General features: G+C 36.3%; 3 protein-coding genes across 7 annotated transcripts in view; 1 reads left to right on the top strand and 2 right to left on the bottom strand.

The window, feature by feature from the left end:
- Positions 1-17,754, top strand: part of SPATA1 (spermatogenesis associated 1) — a 59,264-nt gene extending 41,510 nt beyond the window's left edge. The window contains exons 11-15 of one of the 3 annotated variants that reach the window (XR_007729172.1): positions 1,616-1,794; positions 3,274-3,372; positions 5,862-5,950; positions 8,152-8,221; positions 17,656-17,743. Coding sequence is in view for 2 of the 3 variants with exons in the window: in XM_050805869.1 (XP_050661826.1) it covers positions 1,616-1,794; positions 3,274-3,372; positions 8,152-8,221; positions 17,656-17,684 (377 nt within the window). In the remaining variant the exon portion in view is untranslated. Of the gene's footprint in view, positions 1-1,615; positions 1,795-3,273; positions 3,373-5,861; positions 5,951-8,151; positions 8,222-17,655 lie in introns of all 3 variants that reach the window. The other 2 variants (XM_050805855.1, XM_050805869.1) reach the window with 2 other exon arrangements.
- The window catches only part of GNG5 (G protein subunit gamma 5), a 547,759-nt gene that overhangs the window by 49,521 nt on the left and 470,687 nt on the right, over positions 1-27,551 (bottom strand). The gene's annotated exons all lie outside the window — the stretch shown is intronic.
- Positions 6,419-26,499, bottom strand: CTBS (chitobiase). Of its 2 annotated transcripts, XR_007729174.1 has the most exons (8): positions 26,280-26,499; positions 22,633-22,771; positions 22,004-22,212; positions 17,636-17,807; positions 15,403-15,500; positions 14,924-15,085; positions 7,151-7,999; positions 6,419-6,689 (listed from the first exon to the last, which is right to left on the bottom strand). XR_007729174.1 is itself a non-coding variant. In XM_050805964.1 (7 exons), the coding sequence occupies exons 1-7, from the start codon at positions 26,445-26,447 to the stop codon at positions 7,799-7,801; spliced, it is 1,149 nt and encodes a 382-aa protein (XP_050661921.1). In that variant the 5' UTR covers positions 26,448-26,499; the 3' UTR covers positions 6,419-7,798. The 2 variants fall into 2 exon arrangements, 1 of the variants encoding a protein (XP_050661921.1); XM_050805964.1 differs by having other exon boundaries at positions 6,419-7,999.

Genomic DNA, 27,551 nt, shown 5'->3' on the forward strand with positions numbered 1-27,551 from the left:
GTTAAACAAGCAATTTTATCAGACAGATTTGAACAATGGACTGAAAATCACAGGACCAGGATTGTAACACCAAATCTGTCTTTTAGACAAGTTATTTCCCCTCTTTGTGCCTCACCTTTTCTGTTTATGAAATGGGAATGGTCCATCACTTCCTATTTCAACAGAAATATTTCAAGATAAAAGGTATGTATTGGCCATAAAATATTTATTGAGCCTACTACATGCCAGGCACTGTTTTAAATGCTGGGGATACAGCAGTGAACAAGACAGACATGGCCATGACCATAAGGAGCTTGCTTCCCTATGGGAAGAGACAGACAATAAACAAATAAGTAAGACAATATTAGCTTTGATCAGAGCTGAGAATTCAATTGAAAAGAGCATAGTAAAGAGTGATGAGGCAGGGAAGAGATGCTTTAGGTAGAATTTTCAGAGAAAGTATCTCTGAGAAGATTAAGATTTGATTAACAGGGAGGCAGGCACAAAGGGAACACTAAATATCAAGGTCAAGAAATAACAATGACCTTGTGGTATATTAAGGGCCTGAAATAAGACCAGTGCTGCTGAAACACTATGTAAGGAGAAATGTAGAGGGGGATGAAATCAGAAAGGTCAGCAAGGAATAGATGGGCCAAATCAAAGATTTTGGATTTTATTGTAAGCAAGGCAGGAAGCCACTAGAGGATTTTGAGCTAGGGATTTATATGATTTTTAAAAACATTTTAGAAAGCTCAGAATGACTGCTGTATAGAATACCCTGTACAGGGGCAAGAATGAAAGCAGACCAGTTAGAAAGAGCATGCAGATTTCTTGGTAAAAGATGATATTGACTAAGGATATAGCATTGAAGAAGGTGGAATGTGCTAGATGCTAGAAGTATTTTGGCAGTAATACTGGTAGAAGTTGCTAAGGGATTGGATAATAGAGCATGAGATAAATAGCCAAAATCTTGAGCTAAAGTTCCATATAGCTATATAATTTTAATTAAATCACCTTATAAAGTAGAATTTTTAAATTTGAAATTTTTGTTTCTATGATAATCTAAAAGAAAGAAACTAAACAGATTCTGGTATACTGGCATATACTTTGTGTTCCTATTAAGTTTGTATTTAGAATCTCATTGGTGTCAATGCAATTTGTTAAACTGATAGTGTTTAATTTCTAATGATTAATTTTGGATTAGTTTTCCATAATCATGGGAAAAAGTAACATATACATATTACTTTTATAGTTATATATGTTATATGTATATATGTTTATATTGTTTTATATATATATATCTGTTGTATATTACTATATATAACAAGTATATATATTGCTTTTATAATATATATTACTATTAAATGTATTACTTTTAGATATATTACTTTTATAGTAATGTATATTACTATTATATATATATATTTTACCATATTTCTACACAAGTTCTCTTATTATCGAAAAAACATTTCTTCCTCAGGTCTAATGACCTCAGTATATAAAGAAAGGAGAAGAGGAGAGAAAGAGAAAAATGGTTTAAATTGACATTAGCTCTAGGGTCCTTTCCAGGATGAAAAGTTGAATCCTTTAATATTCAAATGAAAGCCTTTGCTTTTTTATATATATATATATATAGCCTATGACGGTTGGAAGAAAAAATACTTGGAAACAAAGAAAGTCACAGCATCAGTGGAGGAGGTTTTAACAAAACTTCGAGAAGATTTGGAACTCTACTATAAAAAATTGCTCATGCAACTTGAAGCCAGGGAGATCAAGATGAGACCAAAGAATCTGGCAAACATCACAGACTCCAAGGTATTACTAAATGTGTCCCCCTTCAATTAGAGAAGTTCTGTTCAAAACACATGCTTTATAAGTGCTAGTAATATCACAAGATGCATTGGGCTGACTTTGACTTAAACTTGCTTAAAACAATAAAAAAAAAACTCATGACCTTATGTAATAGGAGGAGGATTGCTGAGGAGATACAGTCAGCAGCTTAATGTTGCCTTTAAGGGGGCCTGATATTTCCTACCTATTATTTTCAGTGTTAATTTCATTGTAAGACTGCTTTTTCCAATGGTAGCAATAGAGTGGTCAATGGCAAGTAGGGCTTTATATCCCCAAACAAGGGAGAAACCTCTCTCTGAATCATGGAATATATAAATCTTTCCCTTTATCCTAGGTAAGGGATCAACTAGGCCTACCCCTGGATGAGAAATAGTTGCCAAGGAATGCTATATGCTTACTGACTTAGACTAATTAGGATTTACCTCTGTATCTGAGACAGGGTTCATTTCCTGACACTATGGGAAAGAGGCGAATACCTGATGAATTAGGGCAGGGGACAAACAGCATCTGCTATAATCCTGTTATTTGGTAGTGGCGGCAGGAGGACTTATAACACACAGGAATTTAAAGAAATTATGAAATTTTGTTCAGTTCTTTTTTTTGAGACAGCCTTGAATCAGAGACATGAAGTTTATTTTATTATTCCACCATATAATTAAACAACAGACAAAAAAATTCAAGAGTGCATTTAACAATTTGATTTGGGTTAGATCAATCCCACTTATCCAAAAGTGATTTTAAAATATGTTAACTATGATTAAAAGTAAGGATTTAACTTTAGACAAGATGAAATATTCAAAGTTTACTATTTTAAATGAATTTAATATAAAATCCAAATAGGCTCAACTAATGGTTTATCCATAGTAGTTGGTACTTTTTTTTAGCATAGCTTATACTTTATCTTACTGTTTTATCAGTTCAATATAAGAATTTTTTCACAAAGCCAGTTTAAAACTCTTAAATAACTTCTTTAGAGAAGACCACTATAACTCATAAACTTTTCTGGACAAAAACCAAAAAGTATTCTTATTATAAATAGGTTTTCTTGTATTAAATGAGTTCTTGCATATAAAATATAGTATCATATTATTAAGTATTTTAAAATAATTCTAATCTGATTCAGCTGATAAAGCATTATGCCAATTTCTAAAGTCTTGCTAATATCTAAGATATTCCTTTCATAGTATTCCTTTCATAGTAATAGTTGTTGGTTTTTATGGTGCTAATTTAATGGTAACTTTAGAGAAAGTGTTCCCTAAAATTCGATAAATCAACAAAAACAAATAGTAATTTCTCCAAAGCAATTTAGTTTACTTTATGGAATAGGTTATTTTCATGATTTACTCTTTTGATATTTATCATTTCATAGTTTATGTTCCCAAGGCAGTTAAAAATAAAAATGTTTATGTGTTATACTAAATAAATGTCTATCTATGCACACAGAATTATCTGATAATCCAGATCACTGAGGTACAGCATGCAATTGACCAACTTAAGAGAAAACTGGATACTGACAAAATGAAACTCACAGTAGAAGTTAAGGTAACTTACATTTTCCTAATCAAATTATTATAACATTTATCTTGAAATAAAATATTTTGGTGTTTTAACTTTGGGTGTCAATAATATAAGGGTAGCAAGGATTGATTGTCTTAAAATCGTTATCTTAACAATAAAGAGCATGGATGAAAAACAATGCAAGAAGTAAAACTAAATCCTGTAAAAAGATGCATGATATAATAAGGCCAAAGTAAAATTTAATAGAATTTTACTAGGAAGAATTAAAGGAAAAAGAACCTGTGAGTCAATATATTCTCAAAAAAAATTTTAAGTAGTTTTCCTGTATTAGAATTATTAAGTCTGATAAACCACTGAGCTCTTCTCTGAACTGACATTTAATTTTTCATGGGTAATCATTTAATTTTTTCTGGTTATTTTCATATGTATTATATTATTTAAATATGAATAATGTGACTTCTACTAGATGTTAAGTTTCCTTCCGGGCAGAAACTATGCCTTAGTTAACTTTGTTTCTCCCATGGGACCTTTTGTGTAACAGATGCTTAGTAGAGGCTTCTGGGCATGCTTTATTTGGTGAGAATTGTGTACAACTAATTACATCATATAAATTATCTGTGAAGTACTGATGTATTAAAAAGCTTTTTGTTGAACAGAAAACAGAAGAAGATTATACATTTTCACACAAGCACCCATAGCAAGGCAGGAAAATAAGAACGATAATTATATGCATGCTCTCATTTCTCTATCAGAAACATCTTTATGACACAGGATAATGACTCTATTCTAGAATTAGCTCTTTTTAAAAAATTTTAAAAGAGAAAAAAGAAAATCAGTACTGTCCTGGGTTTCCAATAAAAATAAAAATAAATAAGATTTAAAAATAAAAAAATAGAATTAGCACTGTCCAATAGCACTTATGTGATGATAGAAATGTGTTCTATGCCTGCACTGTCAGATTGGTAGCCACTAGCCACCTACTGATATTGAGCACTTGAAATGTAGTTTGTGTGACTGAGGAACTGAATTTTAAATTTTATTTACATTTAGTAGTTACATATGGCAACTGGCTTCTACTATACTGGACAGTGCAGTTCTAGATTCTTTTTACAAGCAGCATTCTCGAGGCTAAATAAGCCCTGGTTTGGCACTGAGAAGCTTAAAACTTAAAATAGAAAAGGAAAAGAGCAGAGAATAATTTTTAACAAAATATCAGTTAAATTTGCATTCAAAAAAGTAATTTGTTCAATGAAGGAAAACTGTGTCTATTCCATATATGGAGATAAAGCTAATATGTAAACTTGTACACAAGAATAATTCAGTAGGTAGGAAGGAGTAATAAAATGCCCCCAGAGGCTTGGATTATGACTCCCCTCATGCCATTTTCTTCTGGAAAGCATGTGCATTACTTATAATCTTTGTATATTTTAACATTACAGATGTCACTCATGGTTTGAACCCAAATTAGAATTGTTCATACAAAAACAGTAAAGCCAAGTGGAATAAGAGAAAAAAAAGAGAACAAAGTTTTCAGCTTATAGGCTGGGGGGGAAAATCCTATATTTAACCATAGTGCCTGATTGACACATAGACATCATATAAGAAGTTTTATTGATTTCTGAATGAGCTCCCTAAAACAGCCCTACCTATAAGATTCAGAACTAAGGGACAAAAAAAAAACCTAGCCTGAGTCTCTTGCAACCATATTTATTCAAGATAGTATAGCATAAGTAGTGCTTCTCAAAGTTTAATATGATATCATCTGAAGATCTTGCTTAAAAATGCAGGATCTGACTCAGTAGGTCTGGGTGCAGCCTGAGATTCTTCCTACCTAACAAGCTCCCAACTGATTCTAATGCTGCTGTCCACTGACAACACTTAGAATAGTAAGGGCTCTGGTACCAGGTGGTCTGAGTTTGAATCCTGGCTGTACCCACTTCACTTACTAGTTTTTTATCTTGAGCAAGTTACTTAGCCTCTAAAGGCCTCCATTTCAACTGTAAAATGGGGATAAATACTAATAAGTATCTGATTCTATAAAATTTTTGAAAAAAAAATAGACTAATACACTTAGAATGCGTGCTTGCCACAGAGTAAACAGTATATTTCTTAAATATCTCTTCAGTTCCTAAGGGCTAGAAATTAAGCTTTTTTGTATTTTGTTTTCTTGTTGTTTTCACTATTTTCTTTATACATTGAGAACAACAGGTTTTGAAGTTTAAACAAAACATAAAATTCTTTCTCTATTTTTTAGAACAGTTCAATTGTATTGTCCCTATATATTCATAAACAAGGTTATTTTATAGCATATCTAGTCAGTAGATAGGCATGCTTATTAAACAGCATTCATAATCTACACATTTACTGTAGTAATCCAGTGGAAGTCAAACCACTGAAGCCAAATGAGAGAAGACAGTTAAAGCAGTTACAAAAACCCTATTTACATGACAATTATAATGTACTTTTAGAAGAGTATGATGAAGTTCATTTTTGAAAAGTAATTCTTTTTATAGATGAGAAAACAAGCAGTTTCAGATTTACGAACATTGAAAACTGAACTGGCACAGAAAAAAAAATAATACATCTCTACAATCTCAATTAGGTATGTTAATTTAAAACTTTTATTTATCAAAAAATTTAAATATTTATTTGAACAGATTTGTTTAACCATTATTCTCCTTGGCAATGTTTTATATAAAGCACAAGGTTTCTCTTTCTGCACTTTCCATGTGGGTGTTATAAAATGTTTCAGGAAATATTAGATGCAATATAAAGCGAAATGATGACTGGTTATTTTTAACATTCCAAGTATTTTGCATATTATTTTACAGTGCTAATTTTATAATTTTCATTTTTAATAATCTTAAAAATGTAAAAGCTAATATAACTAAAAATCTATTTGCAAAGAATAAATGTGTATTAATGAATACTAATATATTTGCATGAAAATACAGACTTCATTTAACTTAATTTGTTCACTATATCTTAATTAAAAGAAATCTGGAAATACAAAAGAATAGGGGATATTGAACTTGCATTCTGAGCTATGATAAAGATAAGCATCTAAGAATTTAAATTTTTTAATTCATTTATTTTAGAAATATGAAGACAACAGTGGTCCAACATATAGTATGAAAATGGTTGATTTTACTCTGTCACAAACAATTGTGTAAATAGGAAATGTAATATTCTCATAACAGATGGTTCAATCATCATTTATTCCAATTTACAGGGGGAAAATGTGCAGGGAAGCCAGGATTTATGTAAATCTAGAGTTCAAAGATACAGATTTTTAATCTGTAATTAGGAACTAATAAGGGCAGCACAACGTTGTTAATTCCCTGGAGAAAGAAAACAGACTTTATTACATTTAGAAAAGTTATTTGTATAAAATTGATCTTTTAGAAAGAGAACTAGTTGAGAAGCTAATCATTGTCTTTAGATCATTAAAAATACAATGCAGTTCATGCCTGTAATCCCAGTTCTTTGGGAAGCCAAGGCAGGATGAGTGCTTGAGCCCAGGAGTTGGAGACCCGCCTGGGCAACATAGCAAGACCCTGTCTCTACAAAAAATAAAAATAAAAAAGATACATTGCAGATGTAGAAAGAAAAATTTAACCTTGTAAAGAAAGCTAGCCAAGAAATAAATTATACATGTCCATAAATGAAGGAATATGAATAATTAGAAGTGTGACAGTGAATAGAATCAAGTTCAACTGCAAGTTATTCCTATTATAAAAATTTTACAGATGAACCTCATAAAAATAATGTAGTTGGAAAATATTAGGTAGTTCTAACTTACCAATTCAAAATATTACTGTTATATTCTTGTATTTTGCGAATACATTTAATCTTCTGGATTCTTTTTAATTCTCACTCACTGTCCAAAGGTTTAGTTCAAGTACCTCAGAGAACATAAATACTATATGGAGTCAGGAAGCAGAAAAATTATTTTCATCAGTTTGATGAACCTAAAGAGGAGACACTAAATTGTAGGTTTTAAATTTAAGATTTATTGGAGGGTTGGGGGAAAAGTATAGCACAAACTGCTTTTCAAAGACTAGGTTTTTAAAAACTCTAAGCAAACAATTTCCACTTCAGATTATACATATTTTAAAAATCAGCATTGATTCATAAGCATATATTTTACTATAATGAAGGGAAATATGGCATAATAAAATTCTGAAAGCAATTTTTCCCAATTAAATTATGGTGTTGAAACATCTAATAGAGGAATACTTAACAGGTAAGTTGACTAGTTTCTTGCCTTTATATTCCTGGATACTGATGACATTCGTATGTATTTTTCGAATTCAAACAATCAACATTTCTTTATTCTTTTTTTAGTATACCAATAACAAAAGTATATAGCAACATAACAAAAATGCAAGAAACTAGATCTATTTATACAGATCATTTTTCTAAATCTTAATGGTTTGACAAAAGATGTTCATCTTTGTAACAGCTTTGGCTTTAAGACTTCCCACATTTCTTCAGTTTGCTGTTTGGCTACAGTATCTCCAGAGTAGTCAAGACAGTTTGCATTCCACATGCCGATGCCCCGTAAGCCATAGTTTTGTATATATGTTGCCTTTAAAGAAATACTCTGAGGGTTATCATACCATACTTGATGAAAGTGGCCAGCAGGATCCTATATAAATAAATTAAAATGGAGATTTTAAAGTATTTAATACAATTCAGCACCATAGGAAAGGGAAAAATAAAAGAAGTATACAGTACAATAAGAGGGAAATGCTCTGGTCCTCTACAACCAGCTTATGTGCTTTTTTGTATTCTCTGTAGTTGCTAGAAGTGTGCCTAGCTAGGAGCTCTACAGAAGATTTTGTTTATGATGAATCAGCCAGATCAAAAGGTAATGGAAATGGAGGAGAAAAGTACATCCTTTTCTAGGTCCTAAGGATTCATTCTGAGAGTCTGTTAGGTCTGCCCTTCATCGGTGACTTAACACACACCTGATTATGAGCCATAAATTAGATTCTGGTCTTATGCTCACCTTCCACCCTAAAAAGTCCTGCCCAGAATCAAATACCTATATTTAAGTACTAACACAGTCTCTCTCGGGAGGCACATGAGCTATTGGATAAGAGACAAAGGAAAAGGGAAAGGAGATCTAGGACAAAGTGCAAAGGAAGGTGAAAAAGATAGGAGATAAAAAATAGACCTGTGACTAAAAATAATTTACTTATTTTTATATACATCTAGGAAACTCCTTAAAGACATTTCTGAATTAATGCCAGTAATATTTACAGCATCTCTCCTGGAATTAGAATAGTCTCTTAAGAATATAAAGTATAATAAAAAAAAAAAAAAAAAAGGATGAAAAAGAAGATTACTTTGGGGCCAGGCGCGGTGGCTCACGCCTGTAATACCAGCACTTGGGGAGGCCGAGGCAGGCAGCTCATGAGGTCGAAAGATCGAGACCATCCTGGCCAACATGGTGAAACTCCGTCTCTACTAAAAATACAAAAAAATTAGCCGGGCTTGATGTTGCATGCCTGTAGTCCCAGCTACTCTGGAGGCTGAGGCAGAAGAATTGCTTGAACCCGGGAGACGGAGGTTGCAGTGAGCTGAGAACGTGCCACTGCACTCCAGCCTGGAGACAGAGCAAAAAAAAAAAAAGACCACTTTGAAGGAAAATAATTCACCTAGTAAATGAATACACTGCAGTATATTTAAATATAGTAGACTAACTGTAATCAAGCATATGTCAGTCTATATCTTATATTCCATTCTTTAACATTTTTAGAACTAGACAAAGCCATGCATGCTCTACTAATAGCTGTGATTCATTATTTAAAGGCAACTTGTAGAACTTGTACTTAAATATGACAGATTGTTGAAGATTCAGGGGCAAACACAAAGACATATACCTTTGAATTTTGCCATCATTCTAGCTAGTACTTTGAGACTTTTTGATATTATTAAGAAATTCAAATGTCTCAAAATTGTGAAGGATCAAAGGGCAAAAACTAAGCACATGTAAGACTAATTTATGCATAGTTAAGGCATATTTGCTTTCCAGAATATTGAGTCCAAAATGAGCTGCTATTGCTGAAACAGCCCAATAGAATGATTCTCTTCAAACAAAACAGAAACTTGATTCATCTTGCTATAGAATTTTGCAATTAATAAAAAAGAGAGGCCGGGCGCGGTGGCTCACACCTGTAATCCCAGCCCTTTGGGAGGCCGAGGCGGGCAGATCACGAGGTCAGGAGATCGTGACCATCCTAGCTAACACTGTGAAACCCCATCTCTATTTTAAAAAAAATACAAAAAAATTAGCCGGGCGTGGTGACGGGCTCCTGTAGTCCCAGCTACTTGGGAGGCTGAGGCAGGAGAATGTCGTGAACCTGGGAGGCGGAGCTTGCAGTGAGCCAAGATCAAGCCACAGCACTCCAGTCTGGGCAAGATAGCAAGACTCCATCTCAAAAAAAAAAAAAAAAAAAAAAAAAAGGAAGGAAACAGTTATAACTAGATTTTTTTTCTGAAGTGGCATTAAATGACCTTCAATGCTCACCAAAATGTTTCCTGAATTCTAAGACCTTAAAGAATGTATTTCTTCATGGAAACAGGGTAAAAAGGTGGTACCAGAGGCTGGGGTTGGGAAGAATAGATGTTTCAAAGGACACAAATTTTCAATTAGACAGGAACAATAAATACAAGAGATCTACTGTATCCCATGGTGACTATAGTTAATAACAATGTATTATGTTGAAAATTCCTAAGAGAATGGATTTTAAGTGTTCTCGCCATTTAAAAAATGGTATGTGAGGTAATACAAACGTTAAATAACTTGATTTAGCCATTTCACAATCTATAGATATATCAAAACATCATCTTGTATGCCATAAATATAGATAATTTTTACCTGCCATTTAACTTTTTTTTAATTTAAAAAAAAAAAGAGGCCAAGTGCAGTGGCTCACACCTGTAATCCCAGCATTTTGGGAGGCCAAGTCAGGAGAATCACTTGAGGCCAGGAGTTCAAGACCAGCCTGGGCAATACAAAAAGACCCCGTCTCTACAAAAAGTAAAACAATCAGCCAGGCATGATGGCACATGCCTATGGTCCTAGCTATTTGGTAGGCTGAGGCAGGAGGATTGCTTGAGCCTGGGAAGTCAAGGCTGCAGTGAGCCATGATTGTGCCACTGCACTCCATCCTGGGTGACAGAGCAAAACCTCATCTAAAAAAAAAAAAAGACTGTGTTCCTGCATTTTCACATTCATTAAGGAAAAAACAAGCCACAGATTACTAAGATCAGGATTACAAAGAAACAGTATATAGTAATATATACTGTCCTAAGATTCTATGTTAAATATTTTTAAATTACAGGCATACCTCATTTTATTGTACTTTGTTTTGTTGTGCTTTGCAGATATTAAATTTTTTGCAAATTGAAAGCTTATGGCAACTCTGTTGAACAAGTCTGTTGGTGCCATTTTTCTAACAGCAAGTGCTCATTTTGTGTCTCTGTGTCACATTTTGGCAATTCTTAAAATATTCCAAACTTTTTATTATTATTATATCTGTTATGGTGATCTGCAATCAGTAGTCTTTGATGCTACTATTGTGATTGTTTGTGGGCACCATGAACTGTCCATGTAAGACTTAACAATATTTGGCTGGGCACGATAGCTCACACCTGTAATGCCAACACTTTGGAAGGCCAAGGTGGGAGGAATACTTGAAGTCAGGAGTTTCAGACCAGCCTGGCCAACATGGTGAAACCCCGTCTCTACTAAAAATACAAAAACTTAGCCGGGCCTGGTAGGGCATCCCGATAATCCCAGCTACTTGGGAGGCTGAGGCACAAGAATCGCTTAAACCCGGGAATCAGAGGTTGCAGTGAGCGGAGGTTGCAGTGAGCTGAGATCGTGCCACTGCACTCCAGCCTGGGTGATGGAGCGATACTCCATCTCAAAAAAAGAAAAAAAAAAGAGACTTAATAACGATATTGAAATTAGACTAATAACCTTACAATGGGAATTTTGCAATGAATAAAAAAGAGGAAGAAAACAGTTATAACTAGATTGTTTTCTAAAATGACATTAAATGGCCTTCAAGGCTCACCAAAATGTTTCCTGAATTCTAAGACCTTAAACAATGTGTTAGCCGGGTGCGGTAGCCCATATGTGTAATCCCATGCCTTTGAGAGGTCAAAGCAGGCAGATCACTTGAGGTCAGGAGTTTGAGACCAGCTTGGCCTACATAGTGAAACCCGTCTCTACTAAAAATATAAAAATTAGCCTGGCATGGTGCGGGTACCTGTAATCCCAGCTATGTGGGAAGCTGAGGAGTAGAATTGCTTGAACCCAGGAGGCAGAGGGTGCAGTGAACCCAGATGGTGCCACTGCACTCCAGCCTGGGCGACAAAGCAAGACTCTGTCTCAAAAAAAAAAAACCAAAAAACAAAAAAACAAAAACAAAGAAAAAAAGAAACTAGAATCCCTCTTCCCTAAAATGGGTCAAAGAAACCAGAGCCTCTTTTCCCCAAAGCCAGCCATAAAGTCTAAAACTGTTACTCTAACCTTTCCTACCACCACCTTTCTGTGTACTAGCTGGCCATAAAGAAATTAAGACCCTCATTCCAGAGAGGTCCTACCCCATACCCATGAGAACAAATCCTTCGCAGGGAGAGGCCAAGAAAAATCTGAACAGACAGACCTTGCTGAGTTTTCCCACTCAGTCCATTTGCATTAGCTCATGCCCTTTATTCTGATCACAGTTCTACATAGCTGTCCATACTTCGTTGAACCTACGCACAAAAATGGACAGTTTTTCCTGCATCTTTGGGTTTTCATTCTGAAGACTCTCATGTCATGTAAAATTATGATCAAACACATTTTAAAAGGCAGAGATCTCTTTCTTCAAATAAATCTTATATTGGAAGATGATGATGCCATTTAAGACTTTCCTAGCTAGACAGGGGAAGTCAATACCTGGCTTTAAAGCTCAAAGTACAGGCTGACTCTCTTGTTAGGGACTAATGAGGGTGGTAACTTTAAGTCGAAGCCAGTATTCATTTACCATTCCAAAAATCCTAGGGCATTTAAGAATTATGCTAAATTGACTCTGCCTGTGATCTATGAATGGAATAACACAGCCTGGCTCATAGCACATCTGTTTACTGAATATGCAAGTCTGCTGTTGAGATGTACTACTCAGAAAAAAAAGAGATTTCTTTCAAAATATTACTGCTCATTGACAATGCACTTGGTCACCCAAGAGCTCTGATGGAGAATACAAGATGAATGTTATTTTCATGCCTGCTAACACAACATCCATTCTGCAGCCCATGGAACAAGGAGTAATTTCAACTTTTATTAATTAAGAAATAGATTTTGTAAGACTGTAGCTGCCAAAGACAGTAACTCCTTTCATGGATCTGGCCAAAGTAAACTGAAAGCTTTCTGGAAAGGATTCACCATTCTAGATGCCATTAAGAACATTCATGATTCATGTATGGGAGGAGGTCAAAATATCCATATTAACAGGAGTTTGGAAGAAGTGGGTTATAACCCTCATGGCTGACATTGAGGGGTTCAAGGCTTCAGTGAAGGAAGTAACTGCAGAGGTAATGGAAACAGCAAGAGAGCTAGAATTGGAGGTGAATCCTAAATATGTGACTAAATTACTACAACCTCATGATAAAATTGGAATAGATGAGGAGCTACTTCTTATGAATATGCAAAGAAAGTGGTTTCTTGAGAATAGATTCTATCCTAGTAAAATGCTGTGAACATTGTTCAAATAACAGCAGAGGATTTAGAATATTCCATAAACTTATTAATAAAGCAGCAGCAGGGTTTGATAGGGTTCACTCCAATTTTGAAAGAAGTTCTACTGTGGGTAAAATGCAATCAAATAGCATCACGTTCTACAGAGAAATCTTTCGTGAAAGGAAGAGTCAATTGATATGGCAAACTTCACTGTTGTCTTATTTTAAGAAATTGCCACAGACACCCCAACCTTCAGCAACCACCACCCTGATCAGTCAGCAGCCATCAATGTCAAGGCAAGACGCTCTTCCAGCAAGCAGGTTATAACTTGCTAAAGGCTCAGATGATCATTATCATTTTTTAGCAATAAAGTATTTTTAAATTAAGGTATATATGTTTTTTAGACATAATGCTATTACACGCTTAACAGACTACAGTATAGTGTAAACATAACTTTTACATGCATGGGGAAACTAAACATTCATGTCACTTGCTTTATTGCTATATTTACTTTATTGTGGTGGTCTAGAACTGACCCTGCAGTATCTCTAAGGTATGCCTGTATATGTAATTGGTTACCATAACTTTTAACAAACTATATATCCATGAAACACTGTTTCTAAGAACTGCATGTTTCTAAGAATGCTGTGAAACAAGATTCTACATCAAACAATTAAACTGCCTCATGTATTACAGCACTTCTCAAATCCATTAATATAATGATTGTTATAAATCTCCAAGAGGGGCTTACAGTATATAGTGTTTTTCTAAATATATTTGGCCATGGCACATGTGTGTATATTTTGCACACAGGTGCATCTGTGTGTGTAATATTAACAGTTCCCAGGACAGACTAATATAAATACTGTTTAGGAAAGGTAAGATTACAGTACACTCTAGTTTCACTAATAGGTATATACCTTCAGTTCCAAACTTTAGAAAGCTCTACACTAAAGCTCTCTGTATAGCTGATATACAGGAATACACATGTATGTCAATTATAATTTATGACATGTAGTGTGTTTGCAGTCATTTTTTATAAATGGGTACCAGACCATTAGTTAAGAATATAAATCCTTGCTGAAATTCACTTCTATCATTTTAGTACTCCTTTTAAAGTAACATAATCTGAAATAAATTCAAAGAGGATTTGTACTTAAGATTTTTGAGCCGTGGAAGAGCCTTTATAATGCTAATGGTAAATTATGAAAACTATAACTTTTCTTTGACACTTTGGTATAGCAATTCCTATTAAACACTACTTGACAGAATTGCTAATTATTTGGTGTATTTCTTCAGGTTTCCTTTATGTAATATTTTTGTAATTTTTGACATTGCTTATAATTTAGTTATAAAATAAATTGAAAATGATAGTTTTTCCATTGTAAAGTTGATTATGACACCTCTTCTGTTTTCACTCTCATTCCCCCCTATGTTAAGAGTCTCATCAGAATCTGTAGGCCACTTTGAAATGGAGGCTTTCAGAGATAGTAACCTATTTTGGCCCAAAACCCTTTCAAAATCAACAGTCATCCTAACATAATTGTCAGCTACTACAGAGATCCTGTTTGTGATATGCACATTTTTATGGGATCATCTAAATGACAAGTGGCCCAAGCAGAGTAGATTCACTATTAGCAAAACTCCAGCTGCTCACCAGGGAACTAAAGTTCCTGATTACAGATTCAAAGACAAGTTTACTCATGTAAACAGCAGTCTGCATGTTATACCCTAAAAGAAAACTGACAGATATTCTTGATATCAAACATCTAATTATGAAAATAATTATGAAAACTAACAGAGTAAGTGCTCATAACTTATGAAAAATCTTACTTTATAGTTATAATAAGGAGCCTGCTGATCTTTATCCCATTGGTTTCCAGAAATAGAACTATTTATTTGCTTCATGATCATTTTGTAGGGCACCTGACGTCCTGCAGCATCACTACAAGGAGCCCCCCGGAATGGGACTTTTGCAATGGTACAAACATGATCCTAGAAATGCAAAAGTACTCATGTTACAGATGATCAAGTATGCAATTCTTAAAAGCCAAATCAAAAATATATAAATTATTTAGAAATAAAACATATACCATAAATAAATAACCTGACTATATAGAATAAAGGTTAAAATAAATTCCATTATTAAATGAAAATGTATGATAATCATAAGCTTTCATAGAAGTAAAAATAATTTTTATCTCAAACTATATTTCAGAAATTCTAAAGTTTATATATTTCTAATGAAAACAGAGAGACTCTAAAAAATATAATAGAGAATAAAAATTATGTAACAAATGACCTGTTCCTACCTCAGACAGATTCAGGCAGGTATAATCATAACCATACCAGGGAACACCCATTACAAGTTTCTTAGGATTAATGCTCATCTTGATGTAGTCATTATATCCTAGTCAAGCAGGGAGAGAAAAAGCATATTTGTTTCTCTTCATATGTCAATGTGTTCATACAAGCTATGCAACTTTTCAGAATCTGTTTGTAAAAACAAGCACATTTATAAAAAACACTAATAATGTTTAATATGATGTTATAAAACATCCTTTAACAACCATAAATTGTATATCTTGCTTTCTAAACCATTTCTCTTTGAATAAGAGAAAACATTCAAAACCATTAAGATCATATTGAAATAAAATATTCACAAAATCTAATTCTAGGAATAATGACACATTTCAGGAAAGTATGCTAATTGTATCTATTAATTGCTAAGACATGATATACTTGATACTCTAGATTCTAAAGTTTCAACAAAGTTTTATAAATCTTAACTTTCTAGCAGTGATTGTCTCAGAGTTTCTTAGAAAGTACAAGTGTTCCATGTTTTGCAAATATTCTATAAGTATGAATGATAGCTGGGGATAAGCAATGTGTCATCTATAGTTGGAGGAAACAGAGAAAAATTAACAAATACCTAGAACTATCAGTTCTTTTCTTGCCCAATGCTGCAAAACATGTTTTTTCACCAAGACATGCAAATATTCTATAAGTATGAATGATAGCTGGGGATAAGAAATGTGTCATCTATAGTTGGAGGAAACAAAGAGAAAAATTAACAAATACCTAGAACTATCAGTCCTTTTCTTGCCCAATGCTGCAAAACATGTTTTTTCACCAAGACATATTCACAGATTATCTAGAATGTTGAGGTAAATAACTTTGTTACTTTTTAGAGCCTTTAATGTTATTATATACTATTAAATAACCAAAAATGGGGTGGGGTATGCATCAGTTCCCAAACATATTGGTTTATTTAGTTTGTTCGTTGATTTATTTATGATACAAAGTGATCATAAATGTGATCTTCCTACCTCAGCCTCCCAAGGCTTGAACCTTTTATTGATAGAACATAATTATCATATCTTTCCTGAAACACAGTTTGGGAACCCTCAATTAATAATTACTTCATAATTTTAACAGAATAACTTATTTTTCAACTTTAAATAAATATGTGGCTAGGCACAATGGTTCATGCCTGTAATTGAAGCGCTTTGGGAGGCTGAGGTGGGAGGATCACTTGAGGCCAGCCTGGGCAACAGAGTATGACCCCATCTCCTTAAAAAAATATTTTTTTTAAATTAGCTGGGCATGGTGGTGCATGCCTGTATAGTGAGGCTACTCGGGGGGCTGAGCTTGGGGGGTCACTTGAGCCCAGGAGGTCCAGGTTACAGTGGGCCATCATAGTGCCACTGCACTCCAGCATGGGCAACAAAGTAAGACTCTGTCTCAAAAAAGAGAAAAATGAAAATATTAGCTGGGCATGGTGGCATGCACCCATAGTCCCAGTTACTCAAGAGGCTAAGGCTGAGCTCGGGAGGTTGAGGCTGCAGTGAGCCCTGATCGTGCCACTGCACTCCAGCCTGGGTGATGGAGTGAGACCCTGCGTCAAAAAAATAAAAATAAAAATTAACAAAAGAGCAAGCAATCTTTTATTTAGTTGACTGATGGAATACAAACCAATCCAAACTTTGAAGAGGATAATGCAAAGACTACATCATACGAATGACAGGTCAAAAGTACTCCAATTCTAATAGGAATATAATTTTTAATTTATCACAGATACTAAAAGAAGTTAATGCCTATCCTATTAATCATGAAATGAAGGTACCCAACCATAACTGTCTTTGCTATTATGTAACACTGGTTATTTCAACAAAAATATCCTGTCAAATTCTAGATAAACATGTGATTTCATGACAAGAATATTGGACCAGAAATGAGAATACCTGATTAAGCCCCAACTATATAATACTTAATAGTTATGCAATCATGAGCGGTTAATTCTTTTTATCTCATCTAGAAATATACCTATACCACAAGATTGTTGGAAGAATTAAGTGAAAATCAAAACTTTAAAACTTTTTGTAAACTTTAAAGTTTTCAATTAAGTGATTTTTAAATGTTTGAAGCAAGCTTTACAATTGAAAAACATATACAAATAACTTAGAAATACTGAAAACAACTTAATATTTTAATTTCTAGAATATTACTAATATTATTAATAAATGATCACGTTTAGAGTCTTACCAGTTAATGTCTGATTATAGGGAGCATTGGCTGCTGCAATACATTCTGACCAGATCTGACTTTGTTCATCATAAGACATCACAAAGAGGAAGTCACAAGCATCTGCGATTCCAGTATAATTATAGCATCTTCTGTCTATGTTCTTTGGAGACCAAGCTACATCAAAGGTTACCTGTGGAAAAAAATCTTACTATTTTATGTAACATGATCAAATATGCATATTATGTCAGATTTTTAAACTTATATATATTTTTACCTTATACTACACAAGGAAAAAGCTTACAGTATATGAATGTAGGGTTTGACACACAGAGAACTTGAACCATTCTAAGAAATATTTTTTGCTTACACTTGACTGAGTCAGACATATATTTGGACATACAGGAGCAGGACACTATATAGAAGATGGCCTTCAAACTCAAAATGTCTTCAAACGCGAGGCTGGTACCTCAGCTGATTAAAAGAAGCAGGTATAATGACAACAGGGTATGGTGATGCCCCTGAGCAATTAGAGAGTAAAGGCACACTAAAAGAATTCAAATACAAAAGTTTTTAAAATATTATGCAGGTTAAATATGTCACCTGTTGGCACAACCTGATTGGGTTGCAAGTTTCAGCCTGTGATTCACAATCACCTTATATGGTAGGTTTGGCCCAATATTAGTTAGACAATAATGGTGTCTTATGGCCACAGGTATAGATTAATCAAGTCAAAATGTTGACAAATCATTTAAATTATCTTATTTTATGGAAATATTCAAATAAATGTTGAGTAATATATTATCTTTCTTTTTTTTTCTTTTCTTTTTTGAAATGGAGTCTCGCTGTGTTGCCCAGGGTGGAGTGCAGTGGTGCGATCTCGGCTCACTGCAACCTCTGCCTCCTGGGTTCAAGCAATTCTCCTGCCTCAGCATCCCAAATAGCTGGGATTACAGGCATGTGCCACCACGCCCAGCTGATTTTTTTGTATTTTTAGTAGAGACAGGGTTTTGCCACGTTGCCCAGGCTGGTCTCAAACTCGTGACCTCAGCTGATCTGCCGGCCTCAGTCTCCCAAAGTGCTTACAGGCGTGAGCCACCGCACCCAGCTTTATCTTTCATTTTGAATAGTGAGCCAGCCTTCAACAAGAATATGTCTCTTTATGTTTATTGCCTTAATGAAGTATTAATTAGCCTTATTTTATATGTGTACAAATGTTCTAAAACTTCATTAAAGGTTGTTTTCCCCCCTTAATTAGGCACTCAATAAATACTGATTATTTTAAAATCTGAGATACTTTAGGTAACATTTTTATACTTTGAACAATTTATTCTAGCAAAACTCTTTTTAGGACTTCCTCAAAGTTATCTTTATAATTCCCTGAGTATTAGCACTTTACAATTATAAGCTTTGCTCAATAGTTTTCCAACAAAATAAGTTATGAAGTAAAATTTTTACATATTGGATCCTATTTTATTACTGCCTCCTATTACCAAATGAGAGGTATATTATAGTAATAGAGAAAAATAAATGACTACATCTAAGCAAGTAAATTTCAAATCCATTTTGTAAGAGTATTTTCACCAGCATTTTCTCTCACAGTTAATCTCATATTTTTGAGAAGGTATTATTATTATATTAGACAAGAAAGCAAAAGACTTGGGTGCTAGTGTCAGCTCTGTTATAATTAGGTCTATATCACTGCTAAGTCACTTAAAGCATCTGCATTTTTCCTACCTATAAAAATTTTGGGTATAAAAGAACTCTTCAAGGCATTTATTTCTAGCTCTTTAATTCTGTGACCACAATTCTGTAAACTAAAGTTACTATCTTATCCCCAAAACTAATTCCACCTCTAGATTCTCTAGTCATTTTTTGTTGGTTACCAGTTTAAAAACTCTGGGGCCACTTTCTGATTCTTTCTTCCCTTACTTCCAAAATCTAACCTCATGTCTCCCTTTGGGTGGCCTCTCACAGTTGTTCTGCCCCTTCCTTTCCATTAATTAATTTATTTAATATGTATTTATTGTACACCTGCTGATTTAGGATTATGTCATCATCCAAATCAAACTAAATCCCTTGATATTGTATTGTTCTGTTAGTAGCCCTTACTGGTCTTCCTCCTTCTTCTAGTTTTACATACTCCTACAGAATAATCTTCCCAAACACTATTTTACACACATAACCCATTACACACAGAATAAAATGCACAGTCCTCAGCCTGACATTCTGGATCTTCCACAATCTGGCCTACCTTTGTAACTGTCCCTCCCACTAAGTCACCTAACATGAACTTGACATGTAGCCCAAAATGTTCTCCTCACCTCTCAAGAGATGGAAAGAGATATTCCTACTGCAAGGATTTTGCTCAGTCTCTTCCTCTCTGCTCTTTCACTACAGCTTAATCAGGATTGTCAAATAGGTTGTTTCCCATATATTCCACACATCAATTCTAACCTATTAGTAATGACTATCTAGAGAATGAAGGAAAAGTTTCTGAAGCCAAAATGTGTGAGGAGGAGAAGGGGTATGGTGGCCTGTATGCCAGGCATTTGCTATTCTTAATCTACATTGTACTCTCCTGACAAGTTGAATTCCATACTGACAAATCTTCCCTATTTGCATAAAACCATAGAAATGTCAGTCTTCATATTGCTTATTATTTTACCAGTAATTCTCAAATTATTTTACCTGTAATTCTCAAATTCATGATGACCAACTCTACCAGAATCACCTAGAACACTTTGCAAAAATACAGTTCTCTAAGCTCTATCCCAGACCTACTGAGTCAATCTCAGTGATATGGTTTGGATCTGTGTCCCCGCCCAAACCTCATGTTGAATTGTAATCCCCAGTGTTGGAGTAGGGCCTGGTAGGAGGTGACTGGATTACAGGGGCAGATTTCCCCCTCCAATGCTGTTCACGTGATAGAGTTCTCACAAGATCTGATTGTTTAAAAGTGTGTGGCACCTCCCCACTCTCTCTCTTGCTCCTTCTCTGGCCATTTGAAGTGCTGATCCCACTTTGCCTTCCACCGTGACTGTAACTTTTCCTGAGGCCTCCGAGAAGCCAAGCAGATGTCAGCATTATGCTTCCTGTATAGCCTGCAGAACCGTGAGCCAATTAAACCTACTGTCTTTATAAATTACCCAGTCTCAGGTATTTCTTTTTTTTTTTCTTTTTGAGACGGAGTCTCACTCTGTCACCCAGGCTGGAGTGCAGTGGCGCAATCTCAGCTCACTGCAAACTCTGCCTCCCGGATTCACGCCATTCTCCTGCCTCAGTCTCCCGAGTAGCTGGGACTACAGGTGCCCGCCACCACGCCCAGCTAATTTTTTGTATTTTTTTTTTAGTAGAGACAGGGTTTCACCATGGTCTCGATCTCCTGACCTCGTAATCCGCCCGCCTCGGCCTCCCAAAGTGCTGGGATTAAAGGCGTGAGCCACCGCGCCCAACCTCAGGTATTTCTTTATAGCAATGTGAGAACAAACTAATACACTTAGGATATTTTAAACAAGCACTCTCAGGTAATTCTGAGACAGGAATCACTGGTTTATAATACTCATAATGCTCTATACTGGAACAAATTTTTAAGCATTCTGTTAGATATCAAGGAGCTGCACCCTGTCTTCAAAAAAACTCATTGTCTAGCCTATTACTTCTTAACTATAATCACCAATGAAACTTTTTTAAAACTGTGGACTCTGAGATTACCCAAACCCTTTTGAAAAATCATTTCTGGGAATAAGTTCAAAGTGCGCATGTGTGTGTAAAAGTAAACACGTTTACTTTTTCTTAAGATCTGTGGTTATCTTGATACGTGGCTAGGTTTGAGGATCACTAATGTGGGTTCACATTATCCTCTGTTACCCACCTGTTGTCTGGCAAGATTTCTTGTGTTGTTACCTTCTGGTCTAATCATGTTCATTATGGCAGTGGGGAAGCACACTGCCTATTGTCATAGCTGTCACAGTTCCGTGTAGTTAGTCCTTTAAGCTTTACTGGGCCTTGGGTGCAAGTAATTCAGAGACTGTGGAGCAAGTGATACACTTCTCCAGAATTACCTCTACTCCTGGGTTGTTTCTGTCCTGCACTGGTAAAAGCTGGTTAGGCCCCCCTTGATTTCTGTTCTCCCATTGTCTAACACTTCTAACTGTGTTACAAGGCAAGTAGTGGGGTAATCCCAGTGTTGTATTTTGAGGTAAACAGAGAATAGTGCTTTAAAATTCCTTAAATAAGAACATCAAAGGCTCCAGAAAAATTTTTTAAGAAATAAGTGCTGAAACTCCCATTGCATTACTATAAAACTAAGATTATATTAGTTTTACCCTCATTAGTATATTCTGATATGGAAAAGATGAGATTTCCAAAGAATAAATGAATTTTTACCTGTGATCCCTCAATTTCACGATGGAAAGTGTCTGTAGTTTCTTTGACTAAAGCAGTTAATGCATCATATTCAGGTGATAAACAATTAACTTCTTGCTCTATATCGATATTAATTCCATCCATATATTGTGTTTTGGCCAAATTAACTTTTTGAGCTATCCAGGATGCTCTGGAAGCAGGATCAATGATATCCTTTAAGGATACATCTCCTGTGGAAGAAGTATATATCTTTTGAACATGTATGCAAAAACATTTCATTATTTTGGAAGACTAAGCCCCTAATTGAAGTTTTCCAAATAGAGAAAGAATATACCAAAGTAACAGAAAGCCATTACTCACCAATCTCCAAAATAACCATTATAAATCATTAGTAAAATTGTTCTCAAGTTAGAAGCAGAAATTGTGGTCATCATGCTAATTTGCCAGTTACATTTTGCTCAAAACCATACAGTGGTTTAATTTGTTTTAAAAGATCTGCATTTGTGAAATGAATTACACAGTATCTTAGATTATAGGATCCTAACAAAAACAGATAAACATAAAAGGAAGTTTTTGGAAAGCCGGGACTATAGCAAGTGATACAGATAAATTTCCCAATTGCTGGACACATAGATCTGGTAACAGCGTACCTTTAAGTACTACTCTGGCTCCTTTTGAATGAGCGTAGCACATAAGTTCTGAGTCATATTTTCCAAATGTTGCCACAGTTGTAATCTGTGACCAGTCATAAGATTTCCAAGTTTTCTGTCCAACATCAAACACAAAGACCTGCCAGAACAAGGATAAGCACCATCATTTAAACCAAGAATATTATGCTGACCATCCAAAATACCATTCATCAAACACCACCATACACCAAACACTATGGTGGCAGTGAGAGTACAATTGTGAATAAGACATAAGAGTCCCAATATAATTGGTGGCAGGAGTAATTAGCCAGGCTGGGAAAGAGGGGAAGGATGGGCCAGGAAGGAATAGTGGCAAGCGCCAAGGCCTGGAGGCAGAGACAGCGTGGTGGTTGCGTAACTAAATATTTAGTATGGTCGACGTCTAGAATTTGGGGAGAGAGCATTAGTGAAGGACCAGAGTGGTAGGCACGGGTTAAATCATGAAAGGCTTCATAAGCTCTATTGAGAAGTTAGTACTACCTTGTTTATCCTGAGGTAAAGGGAAAGAATAAAAGCATTTTTAAAAGGAAAAGGTATGCATTTTTGAAAAATATTTTCAGCTGCAGTGGGAAATGGATTAAAGAGAGACCAAAAGTGGAGGCAGAATGTGGAAGCTGTTGGAGGAATCCAAGTAAGAGATGATGGAGACCTCAACTAAAATTGTGGAGCAGTGGAGTTAAGTGAACAGATCTGGAAGATCCTAAGGAGGCAAAATTGACAGGACTTTGTGACTAATCAAATGAGTAATCAAAGGAGAGAAATTTGATAATAGTCAAGTTACTGCGGATGGAGCCATAAATACTACATTTACTGTTTGTTTGGTGAAGCTAGCTTCTTAGAATAGTACTTAGGTCAAATTCTAAGGCAGCTCATGTTGTGTTTCTCTGATATTTTCTTCCCACAATTAATTCAAGAAGCATGAAAGCCTCACGGATTATTTTTATTTTATTCCAAGGTGTGAATTCATTGATTTGACAAGTATTTATTCAATTTCCAATAAGGTACAAGGAGAGTATTTTGCTAGGCTCTAAGGACATAAAGATTAATGAGAGAGACCAGGTCCACTAAGGAGTTAATTACTTAATTACAACGGTATTAAGGACTGTAGAGATTGCAGGGGGCCATGCCAGCATATAAAGGGGACCTGCTAGCCAGATGGAGCAGGAAAACTTTTCTGAGGACTACATGCTTTCGTGGAGGGCTGAAATCAGCAGAATGATGGAAGAGATGTATCTATGGACAAAAGACTGCATTCTCAACTGAGGGAAGAGAAAGCCCAAAGGTCGCCACACCTCAGGAGAATTCTGAGATTCTGGAACTGAAAAAGGTCAGTGTAGGTAGAGCACAGAAATCCTGCAAGTATGGGATACTGGATAAAACCCTTAAGGTCGGTACGGAAAGATTAAGTAGGGCTTCCAAGACCACTGAAGATGTTGTATTTTATCTTGGGATCAGTGGGAATCAATTAGAGTTTTAATTCAGGGGATTTGTATTACAAAAGAGATCACTGGGTCCTTGTGAGGGGAATGAATGAGGGAGAGGCAGTGGGGATAGTAGCTGTAAAAGTTAAACCAGGCATTTCTTAATTTTCTCAACCTCTTTTTTTTTTAAAAACTTTTCAGAATTAACTACACATAACTCATCTTTTCTGCTAAGCAATTTCCCGCTGAAATAATAAAACGTCATAATGTGAAATTAAGTGGCCCATTGTTTTCAGAATCACATTTCTATCAAAACTTCTATTTTAGTTCTGATAACTAGGATTCTATTTGTTTAAAAAATACTAAGAGCCTGTGATATAATAGATATCCTTTAGAAAAAAAAGCTGGGTGAACTAATCGAAAATATAAGGGGAAAATGCCATGTAGTCAAGTTTTTGTGTTTGAAAAACACAGAAAACGCCAGTAAAGACCATTTACCATGAACATACAAATAAGCATAATTTTGCTTCTTTGAATAGTTGGTTTTCAAAGTGCCACAGTTATTGCCTAACCCACTAAGTACTGGGTACTACAATAAATCTTTCAGGTTTTTTTTTTGTTTTTTGTTTTTTTTTTTTGAGACATTATCTTGCTGTCGCCCAGGCTGGAGTGCAGTGGCATGATCTTGGCTCGCTGCAACCTTCCACCTCCTGCTCTGCCTCCCAGGTTCAAACGGATTCTCCTGCTTCAGCCTCCTGAGTAGCTTGGATTACACGTGCCCACCACCACGCCCAGCTAAATTTTGTATTTTTGCTAGAGACGGGGTTTCACCATGTTGGCCAGACTGTTCTCAAATTCCTGACCTCAAGTGATGCACCCACCTTGGCCTCACAAAGTGCTTCTCAATCTCAAAAAGAGATTGAGAAAATTAAGAAAAGTCTGGTTTAACTTTTACAGCTACTGTCCTTACTGCCTCTACCACCGCGCTGGGCCTCAGATTGTTTAAAACATTTTAATTGGGAGGCCATTATGCTGAAACAGCTCCAACTGCCTTGGATTTCCTGCTTAAGCAAACTCCAGCCCAATGTCAATAATGAAAGGAAACTTAAGCTTAACCTATCAGAAACTGCCAACTAACCTCTAACTAGGAATTCTCCACCAAGTCATAGCTAAATAAAGCAAACAGTCATAGCCAACCAAGTAATTATTTTCCTTTGCTTCCCTGTTCAGCCTATAAAAACCCATGCTACTAAAGCAGACCTCTCTGAATCCCTTCTGGTTTAAACCAGATTCATAAGTTGTTCTTCGCTCAAATAAACAAGGTTATCCTACTTTGTCTGAAATCTTTCTTTTAATAAGATGTTAGGTTTCCACACTAGGCAGGTTCTTCGTAAACACTTTCACCATTTTTATTTCTTCTCCTAAGTCATGTCACTTTTTTACTGGCATCTAAGTGTCCCTGCCTCAGGTTAATAGACTAGATTAAGAACTAGGAATCATGCCTACTTCTACAAAAGAATCGTTCTTTGGATTAAACCTTTGGACCTTCCTGATGTCATCCAATTCCTGCTTTCAGTCATCGAAGTGGGCAGTCAGGTGGTTTTAATATTGCTCCAGAAAGTGTTTGATTAAAGTTGCCAGAAGCGTTATAAATTGTTATGCGGATAGAAGGAAAATGTACTGAAAACTATTTTTTACCACTCTTCTTGGGTGGTTTTGCGGTACTTTAAAGGAAAGGGCTAGCAGGTATAGAAAACTAAAGGTAAGCAAAATACTCTGCATTCTAATGTACTGTTGGAGTGCTGAGATTCTTTCAAACGAAATCCTGATTCTCTTGGAAACTGAGAAATGGATTATTCTACCTTGTTTGCTTTTTACAACCAGAGTGCCTCGGCAGAGGCACAGCAGGGGAATGAAAGGAGCTTGCCTTAGGAGACAGAACTGGTTTGAACACTCGCCTGCCTACGCAGGCACTTACAGGCTGTGAGGCCTGTGAGGAGTTACTCAACTTCTCTGAGCCCGAGCTTCCTCATCTATAAATTGAAGGATCCGTAAACAGGAAGGCCCTCATCGAGTGGTCAAAGTTGGTTTCGGCGCCCACGGCACCTCTCCTTAGGGCTCGGTTCTACTCTAACTTCTCTTCGTGCCCTGAGGCCCAGACCTAGAGGAGCAGAAGAAGGCGCTGACCTCGAAATCTGGATGGTGGCGAATCGGACGGCAGAGCTCGGGCTCCGGGCATGGGCAGTCGCTCCCGGCCGCGAGCGACAGCGCCGTCAGCGCCAGCAGCGCTAGACCCCGGATGCCGCGCGGCGGGCTAGAGAGGAGGCGCCAAGGTCGAAGCTGCAGTCGGGACATGGCAGCAGGTCAATGGGGCCGCAGTGTGTTCCTACCGCCTGGGTGGGCGGGGCCTGCTGCGCCTCAGGGCTGGGAGGGGCGGGGAAGGATGGGGAGGGGCGGGGCTCCGGGGCGGGCGTGGGAGGTCGGGCGTCGAGCGTCTCGGGGCGCTGCGGGTGGGTGAAGTTCAGTGGCTGCTGGAGCGTCCCCGGGAACAACCAGTGTCTGCGGCGCCGAGAGGGCTGTTCGTGGACTCAAATGGGTATCAGCCCTACCGTTTATAGTCCTCCCAATAGTCTGCATCTCGTTTTGTCGTGTTGGTCGAGTACTCCTTGTGGAGTCTGAAGGTACAAAGGGATCCCCAAAATGGAGAAGTGGGTGTCTTTTGGAAGGGCCTACTGAGTAACATGGTTGGAGTGGCCAAAAGACTTTTAGTTTTTATTTTGCTACTCAAAAGAAAGCTGGAATACCAAACATTTTTACTTACGGATATCAGGTCTTACTTAAGATAGTGGTTTGAATTCAAGCATCTAATTTTGTCTACTCTCCTGTTAAAAATCAAATAACAACCTAAACACACAAAGACAGAGATAACAGCAACAAAATGTTGGAAGCTGGAGAGCACAAGTATGAGTATGAGAGGTAAATCGGAAAAGGGGGAGATTAGTCGAAGGCTGCTCAAGGACTCTGATCGCTAGATCCTTTTTCCGGCTTCATGTCTCTGGGCAGCTGCCCCTCTTTCCCACCCACGGGCTCCCACCCCGGCTGAATTCCGTGGAGGGGATAAATTATCTGCTGACTGGGTAATCCACCTAAAACAGAGAATAAGTGGCTTTATGCCTACTGAAAACTGAAACCCCTCGCTAGGCTGATCAGAATCTGATTAACCTAAGAGGCTGAGCAAAGATATTGACATCAGGGGGTTTCTGGACAAATCATACACCCAGATCACCCTACAGTGAAATTCAAAGTTAAAAGCACCAGCTATCTACTTGGAGCTTCCTCTCTTTGTACTTTTTAATTTTTACTTTTAATCATGGACAGCAACCAAGAAAATTCAGTAATGTAGAAGAGGAAGGGACCCAAACAACAGACAAAGGAATATGGAGGAAGCAGATGCTGCAG

Source organism: Macaca thibetana, chromosome 1 (assembly GCF_024542745.1).
Source record: "Macaca thibetana thibetana isolate TM-01 chromosome 1, ASM2454274v1, whole genome shotgun sequence".
Lineage (NCBI taxonomy): Eukaryota > Metazoa > Chordata > Mammalia > Primates > Cercopithecidae > Macaca > Macaca thibetana.